This window comes from Miscanthus floridulus, chromosome 13 (genome assembly GCF_019320115.1).
Source record: "Miscanthus floridulus cultivar M001 chromosome 13, ASM1932011v1, whole genome shotgun sequence".
In the NCBI taxonomy this organism is placed as follows: domain Eukaryota; kingdom Viridiplantae; phylum Streptophyta; class Magnoliopsida; order Poales; family Poaceae; genus Miscanthus; species Miscanthus floridulus.
The window spans coordinates 46,259,317-46,268,469 of NC_089592.1; the positions used below are offsets into that span (position 1 = coordinate 46,259,317).

At 45.8% G+C, this 9,153-nt stretch overlaps 1 protein-coding gene across 1 annotated transcript; it reads right to left on the bottom strand.

Moving 5' to 3' along the window:
* Positions 1-300: 300 nt before the first annotated feature.
* Positions 301-699, bottom strand: LOC136499776 (uncharacterized). The gene has a single exon (XM_066495308.1). It carries the CDS (start codon positions 697-699, stop codon positions 301-303), a length of 399 nt encoding a protein of 132 aa, XP_066351405.1.
* Between the last annotated feature and the right edge of the window lie 8,454 nt (positions 700-9,153).

Here is a 9,153-nt window from a genome sequence, read left to right on the forward strand (position 1 = left end):
GATTGGGATGGTTTGGAGCTCTTGCACCGATAAATGGGTTTGTCGGGCGTAGAACTGGCATCCTTCGCACCTGTGGACGACCTCCTCCACATCTCATAGCATGGTGGGCCAGTAAAAACCTTAGCAAAAGGTTTTTCTGACCAAGGACCTTGGGGCCGCATGATGCCCGTAGATCCTAGAATGGACCTCGAGGATCTGTTTTCCCTGGCTGGTGAGAACGCACTTCATGAGCACTCCTGATGGACTCTATTTGTAGAGTTTGTTACTGAGCACAATGAAGGTCTTGGTGCATCAAGCGATTCATTGGGCTTTAGTTCTTTCAGGTGGGAGAACCTCCTCAGGGAGGTAGGCGAGTAGTGGTACTCGCCAATCGGTTTGATCAAGTGCCAATACGGCGACGTCCGCGGGTGATGACGTTATAGAGGTACTGGGATCAGAGCCCCCGAGCACCGGCTGGCTGTTGGGGTGTGTCTGGGTCGGACCTTCTAGGATGCGGGTGGACGGCTCATGAACGTCGTTGATGAAGACTCCGCTCGGGGATGGATCCCACCTGGCGGCCAGTTTTGCGAGGAAATCAGCGGCGTCGTTGTCCTTTCTTGGGACATGATGCAGTTTGATTCCCTGGAATTTGTCCTCGAGCTTACACACCTCTTGGCAGTATGCTATCATGAGGGGACTTTTGTAGGAGGACTCCTTCATGACCTGATCAACGACTAGTTTTGAGTCGCCGCAGACGTAGAGTCACGTAGCACCGAGCTCGATGGTGATGCGTAGTCCATTGATAAGGGCCTCATATTCTGCAGCGTTGTTTGAAGCCGAAAAGTGGAGGCGGATGGCATAGCGGAGCCTACTCCCGTCTGGGGAGATCAAAACCACTCCAGTCCCTGAGCCGGGCGCCATTACGGACCCATTGAAGTACATTGTCTAGTACTCGTGGGAGACGTCCTAGGCCGGTAGCTGGACCTCTGTCCATTCGGTGACAAAATCCATGAGAGCCTGAGACTTAATTGCGGTGCGGGGGTATACCTGATGTCATGGCCCATGAGTTCAAGGGCCCACTTAGAGATTTGTCCCGCGGCGTCACGGTTGCGGATGATGTCTCCAAGTGGGTATGAAGTGACGACTATGACTTCGTGGTCGATGAAGTAGTGTAGGAGCTTCCTAGTGGCCATTAGCACGGCGTATAGGAGTTTCTGCACCTGGGGGTACCAGACCTTGGGGTCGGTAAGTACTTATCCAATGAAGTACATGGGTCACTGTACCTTGAGCTGGTGTCCCGGTTCCTCCCTTTCGACGACTAGGGCGGCACTCACCACATTGTTACTTGCCACGACGTAAAGGAGGAGGGGTTCTCCCCGTTCAGGAGCGATGAGGATCAGGGTTGATGTCAGTGATGTTTTGAGGCTTTCGAGAGCCTGCTGGGCTTCCTTAGTCTAGACGAAGGTGTCCGTCTTTTTGAGGAGCTTATAAAGTGGTAGCCCTCATTCGCCGAGCCAGAAGATGAAGCGACTAAGGGCGGCCAGGCAGCCAGTGAGCCTTTGTATGCCTTTTACGTTGCGTATGGGGCCCATGTTGGAGATGGCTGTGATCTTTTTGGGGTTGGCCTCAATGCCGCACTCGGATATGATGTATCCAAGCAGCTTTTCCCTTGGAACCCCAAAAAGACATTTTTTGAGATTTAGCTTGATATTGAACCTTCGGAGGTTCGGGAATGTTGCGGCCAAGTTTGCGATCAGGTTGCAGGCTCGAGCCGTTTTGACCACTATGTCATCAACATAGATGGCGATTGTTGGTTTCAATCGTTCAGCCTGATCAGGCTGATTAGGTGGGTCGATTTGGTCGGCGAAGCATTGCTGCATGCACCTTTGGTAGGTGGCGCCAGCGTTCTTTAGACCAAAAGGCATGGTCACATAGTAGTACGAACCATACGGGGTGATAAATGAGGTCACGAGCTGATCAGAATCTTTCATCACGATCTGGTGATAGCCTGAGTAGGCATCTAGAAAGGAGAGGATCTCGCAACCCGAGGTGGAGTCAATTATCTGGTCTATGCATGGTAAAGGAAAGTGATCCTTCGAACACGCTTTATTAAGTCCGGTGTAATCGACGCACATTCTCCACTTCCTAGTCTTCTTTTTGACAAGGATAGGATTGGCGAGCCAGTCGGAGTGGAAAACCTCCCTGATGAATCCGGCTGCCAGGAGCTTGGCGATCTCTTCGCCTATGGCCCTGCGCCTCTCATCGTCGAAACAACACAGGCGTTGCTTGGTGGGCCTTGAGCCCGGGATAAGGCATAGTGCGTGCTCGGCGCCTTCTCGTGGTATCCTCGGCATGTCAGAAGGCTACCATGCGAAGACATCATGATTGACGCATAGGAAGTCAACGAGCTCGCATTCCTATTGGGCCAAGAGCTGGGTCCCGATTCGCACCATCTTGGCTGGGTCGATGGGGTCAACACCCACCGCCTTGGTTTCCTCAAGCGGGTGGAAGGCCATCGAGGAGGTTGGTTTGTTATAGTCTGGGATTGCTAGGGTTGACGACTCCCCGAGCTGTAGGAGCTTGGATGAGTTGATGACCGCGGTGGCGAGCTCGTAGTGCTCGCGGTCGCACTCGAAGGCGTGTGAGAAGGCGCTACACACTATGATGACGCCATTTGGTCCCAGCATCTTCAGCTTGAGGTAGGTGTAGTTGGGGATCGTCATGAATCTTGCATAGCATGGCCGCCCCAAGATGGCATGGTAGGACCCCAGAAAGTCTACCACTTCAAAGGTGAGGACCTCCGAGCGGAAGTTGGCCTGGTTGCCGAATGTGATGGGCAGATCGATCTGTCCGAGTGGGTATGCCTATGCTCCAAGGATTACTCCATGGAAGGTGGAGCCCGCCAGGTAGAGCTCTGATCGGGGGATGCGCATGGCATCGAGGGTGTCGACGTACAGGATGTTGAGGCCGCTGCCCCCGTCCATTAGCACCTTGGTGAGACGCTTCTTGTGGACGATGGGGTCAACAACGAGCGGGTAGCGTCCCAGCCCCGTGATGTAGGAGGGATGGTCCCTCTGATCAAAGGTGATCAGGGATTCCGACCAGCTGAGAAAGGAGGGGACGGCTGTTTTGGTGGCGCATGCCTCCCTGTAGCGTACCTTATGCTAGCATTTGGACTAGATGGTGTCGGACCCGCTGAAGACCATGATGCACTCCTTAGGTTTAGGGAAACTATCCCCATCCTTGCCTACCGTGCCACCCCTCTTGCTGTTGGCTCCTTGCTGTCACAGAACCGACTAATTTATAAGAGCACGAGTACAAAAACAATCGCTGGAACGATCAAATTCTCGCACTTGCGCCCATATAAACCCGGTAGTCAACTGAAACCTTGAAGGATTTCAAACCAACTTGCGTACAACCAAGATCATAGTAATTCAACATAACATATCATACGTTACAACATTTCACAGATAGTTTGCAAATAAATTACATCACCTCAGAGTCATCGTTATTACAAAACAAGTCTTATAAAGTACGTAGAAGCAAATAGTTTAACTTATACACCCGATTTCAAATACAAATGCTAGTTTGCTGATCACAACCCACAAAAGCATTCAGATAAGAGAAACAGAGATCATGTCCATGATCTAGTCTTCATCACCCGCCGGGTGGAGACAATACTTATAGAAGCCCTGATATAGAAGGTCATCTGCAACAAGAGGGAATAAACACTGAGTATGAGAATGTACTTAGCTAGACTTACCCGTCGGAAACCAAAACAAATGACACCAAGGATCATTCAACTGGGTCTTAAGTTCGGCTAGTTCATTGGGAGGCATTCTATAAGGCCTTCTAGAGATGGGCGCTGTACCAGGTAGCAACTCTATCTTGAACTCCATGTCTCGATCCGGGGGCAATCTAGGCAAATCATCAGGAAAAACATCCAGAAAATCACATACTACTAGGATATCTGCCATAGCCTTTGCTTGCACCGCATTAGCCATATAAGAAAGATTGATGTCCCTAGGTAGCTATACTAGAAAACCTTCCTGATTACAAGGATCTCTGAGCATGACTACTCTAGTCGATGTATCAATAAGCACTCCATGACTGCTCATCTAGTTTATTCCCAATATCACGTCGATACCCAGCCTCGGTAAAACTATCAGATCAATCACATAACTTCGCCCCTCTATTTCAAATTGCATGTCCCCAACTACAAGCTTGGTTGAGATAGTACCACTGGCAGCCCTAATACAATAACCCTCACCCTCAACAGTGTATGTTTTCTGCATAAATTTGGATGCAAATGCGGGACTAATAAAAGAATGCGAAGCACCCAAATCAAATAGTACAACTACAGGGTGTTGATCCACCAGAAACTTACCAGGCCATTACTACCTCTCCCGATAGAATATCAGCAATATTAGTGTAGTTCACCTGCCCCTCACGGCCCCTGACATCCCACATCAGTCATAGTACTAAGTCCATTACACCAATGACTACAAAAGCTTAAACTAGTGAGACTTACTAACTAACTACTCATCGAAGTGATTGCTGTCCACATCAGAGACGCCCTAGACTTCTTCAGGATCTTCCTCTTCTTCTTCATTTGTAGGTTCAGCTGCATTGACATCCATCTACACATCCTCTTCTTCTTCATTGGACCTTAATCACTTGAGGTCCACCCACATTAGGATACCTTGGTATGGGGTGAGGAATAGAAAACAAACAGTTATTCAGTTGATGGTGCTCAACCTGAAGCTCTTCAAGCTACTCTTGGAGCTCATGCTCCCTTTGGAAAGCATTGTGGTTAGCCATGATCTAGCCCTGACGTCTTTCTTCTGCCAACTCTAAAGCTGCATCTCTATGACGGGTCACCCGATCCAACTCCTGTGCTGCCTCCTCTCTCTCTCTCTATGGTGAGGTTCATAAGCTGATTATGAAGCTTGTCTCTCTCGCGTGCTGTCTGACCCCACTGCTATAGGCGATAATTTGCAATACCCTGAATCTCATCTACTTTTTGCTGAGCTCGCCCACAAGCATCCGCCCTATGGCGATACTTGCGGGCACGCAACCTAAACTTGTGTTGGGCTGCCATTGCCTTGCCAGCTTCTTCTAACACACTAGAAAGGGTGTCCTGCCTGACTCGACAAAGCTTCAAGACGGCCATCATAGCACTCATTCTAGCATTGTCGCTCTAAACATGTTCACCATGGCCTCGAACCAAGGCCTGGCCAACTTCTTGAGTCCACTCAGCCTCAGTAGGAGCCACTCGGGGAATGGATGAAGCTGGTCCACCCACTAACTCATCCCTGAAGCTCTGTGCTATATCCATAAGCACATCAAGGGAAGCAACTTGAGTAGCTTACCATGGGCTTTGCCCATCAGTCTCAACGCTCCACCCATGCCACAATGGTCTCGTGGGGTTCTACGGCACTAAAGGTCACAACGTACCATGGTACATCTCCCAATGGCACCTCCTGCCTCCATGTATAGCGGGGTGCCTCTGGGTACCCAACTGAACTGAGCACCCTCCAGAGCAAGGTGGGCATACCAAACTAGTCCAAAAAGGTGCTGCTACCAGTAGGAAACACGAGCACGACCATCTATATCAAAAAGGGATGCAACTCACGTGAGAGGATTATTTTGTTAAGAGATGGAACTTAATACTTGGGATAAGCAATTATAAGGGAGGGAGTAATGTAGTATGAATGACATGAGTGAATATGATGCATGCTCGTTCCGTACGTCCTCACAAACCTAAGAAAAGTTAAGTTTTAGCGGAATATACGGTGGCATACATACGTTCTCTCAATTAGCGGTAACTAGTCGATCTACATGGTGCGTTGTTAGCGTACCCAGTAGAAAACTTCATTGCAGCCCAACCCAACAAGATAATGCTAATAACGAAAGTAGTAACTAAGATACTCTCCATATATATATCCCCAGATATATATACTTTGGTATCCAAACTACCCGACAGATGTACCCACAATTAAGTACCTTCATATATACATGTATGCAACATGTAAATACTCTAGTAACCACAACTAACTCTCCCCTAGACCGACAGTTGGACGGTCATGCTCTCACAACTCACACTTACCTTAGCGTAGAGGCAATTGATCCATACATTACCATTCAAGCGAATGGCACCCATGCAATAGCACGCCGCATGGACGACAAAATAGAAATGATCAATTTCCCCAAGTTAGTAATTATATAAGCCACCTGGAAGTCCTTAAGTGGGCTACAAGGGATGTGATCACCAGTACACTATACAATTTTTGATTTTTGAACACCTATATATATATATAAGTTGGAAAACCATTTTCACAACAAAAGCTTTTGTTTTAAATACCCGTATGACATGTTTAGTGTTGAATCTAGCTCTGATGCTAGCTATCACAGAACCGACCAATTTATAAGAGCACAAGTACAAAAACAATCGCTGGAACGATCAAATTCTCGCACTTGAGCCCATATAAACCCGGTAGTCAACTGAAACCTCGAAGGATTTCAAACCAACTTGCATACAACCAAGATCACAGTAATTCAACATAACATATCATATGTTACAACATTTCATAGACGGTTTGCAAATAAATTACATCACCTCAGAGTCATCGTTATTACAAAACAAGTCTTGTAAAGTACGCAGAAGCAAATAGTTTAACTTACACATCCGAGTTCAAATACAAATGCTGGTTTGCTGATCACAACCCGCAAAAGCATTCAGATAAGAGAAACAGAGATCATGCCCATGATCTAGTCTTCGTCACCCGCCGGGTGGAGACAATACTTACAGAAGCCCTGATATAGAAGGTCATCTGCAACAAGAGGGAATAAACCCTGAGTACGAGAATGTACTTAGCTAGACTTACCCGTCGGAAACCAAAACAAATGACACCAAGGATCATGCATAGCTTAATTTAGTGGATCTGGCTGACACTTTCTTTTTGTGGAAAAGCATAAGTAAAAATGATCAACTTTTAACCTGAGCTAGTAGTGACTTTTAGCCATTAACCTATCATCTATATTAGCACCTGTACTAAGCAATCATTTGATTAAGATGCAAACATTAATAACCATAGCAGGTATAAATCATGGCAACAATATTATCATCATCCATTTAACCATATCGTTAAATTAATTGAATCTACATTGCCGCTGCTCAGTCAAGTTCTCACTATTCGGGAGAGACGGCGATTCGAATCGATTCCTATCCAGCTAGAGGGGTATTCCTAAACACAAACCCTGCTTCCCCTGTTAGGGTCGCAAACAAGTCACCTTTGGCACAATTCAAGAGTCGCGAGTCCGAACAAATCGGCATTCTTAGAGAACCACTCTACCAAGGTTGCTCAGGGACTTAACCCGCCTTGGACTTATGCCAATGGCTCTCCGCACATCCTTACTACCTCTAGAATGCACGCCACTGCTCGTGTTCCCGACCTAAGTTGAGCTACTAGGCTTCGCGGTCAGAATGAGTTATCTGGCCAGCTAAGTGTTGGGCTGCGTTCAACATGACATGAGGATGTACAGTGTATCGGTCCTTAAACGACACAGACGTAGTCACTATGTCCAACCCTACACAAGACTTCGCCCGGTCTTAATTCATTATTAACATGGTTCTTTTCCATGATAGCAAATATAGCCAACCATGATCCACCTCATCCTAAAGCTCACAGGTGAAAGGAAATCACATGTCTTCTACCGCACTAAGCATGGCTAAGCATTTAACCATGTTCCTGAACTTAAATAGGATTCAAGTGTGATATCTGGACAAGGATAGATATATAATGTAACAATTGGTTCCAACCAATTCCTATACTTAATGCATCATCAACAATAAAAGATACTCAAGATATTTGTAAAAACATAGGAGACTTAATATGCTCTGGGGCTTGCCTTTCAGGAAAGAGGAAGGTTGGTGGTCAGGGCACTCGGGCAACTCCTCCTCGGTGGCTGCTTCATCGATTTCCTGCACCTCAGGCTCCTCCTCTTGGCTCGCTCCCTTGAATTCCAGCAGCGTCACTCCCTCTGGCACACCTATTGCATGTATGCACATGATAAATATCATGGATGCACATGAACAAAGTTAGAAATGCTCGGGGAATGCACATGCTTACTGCAGTCCGCATTTTCCGACTTAAGCTCTATTCAAATCACTTTAACTTACCAAGTTTATACAATCTAATGTACAATTGCTCATCTTCAGTTAAGGACCTAGCACCTGCTCCTAAGAATGTTCTCAAGTTAGGCTAACACCTAAACAATCAACAAGAACATCGCAACTGATCACACACAATCATTCGTATTTCAGCAAAACAGGAACTTATATAGCGGTATAGTAAACTGACCAAAACTGGAGATCTACAAATCGAAATGATAGGCAACAAGACAATTTGGAAAGTTTATGAAAGTGCCTACAATGCATTTTCAGACCTCAAGGCATGATTCCAAACTTTACTAGGTCGAATTTACAGAACCACATAATCAGGTCCAATAAGATAGAGAGCAAGCAAAACTGTGATCTAACTTTGAACAGCTGTAGCTCCTAAACTACTATGCCAATTGCCACCAAATTTTGACAGGAGCTTGATACATAAGTTATCTAGAACTTTTGTATTCACCACATTCCCAGCAAACCAAAATATCATGGGGAGCTTTGTAAAGTCCCGAGAACTATCCAGAAAGACAGAATGCCAGGAAATATTTATTAACTTATGTTGCAAACAAATAATTGGACAAAAACAACTCTACTCACTTATCACACATGTCACAAGAACACCAGAAAGTAAAGTGTTCACCACCCATTCATTTCTTTTAATGCCTTTCTTAATTTATTTAATTAATTAGGGGAAATGGTAAACATATACGAAAACTACACGATTTAATCTACAAAAATTACAGTAGGTACCACATGCTCCAAATAGACTACTATAAAAATTTCACATCATTTGAGCAAGGATAACATCTTACACAAAAATGACAAGCCATAAAAGCTTAAAATGACATAATTAAGAAACCCTAGTGAAAAGTGTCAAGTAACAGATTTTATATTTTTTCTAGCATCCTTAAGGTACTAGGACATTCCCCACAAAATTTCATGGTCATTGGGTTCCTAGATAAATTACAAAAATTCACTCAAGGATCATTCAATGATAAAAG

Coding starts and splice junctions, on each gene's coding strand:
- LOC136499776 (XM_066495308.1), bottom strand. CDS start 699: ATGAAGGAGTCCTCCTACAAAAGTCCCCTCATGATAGCATACTGCCAA.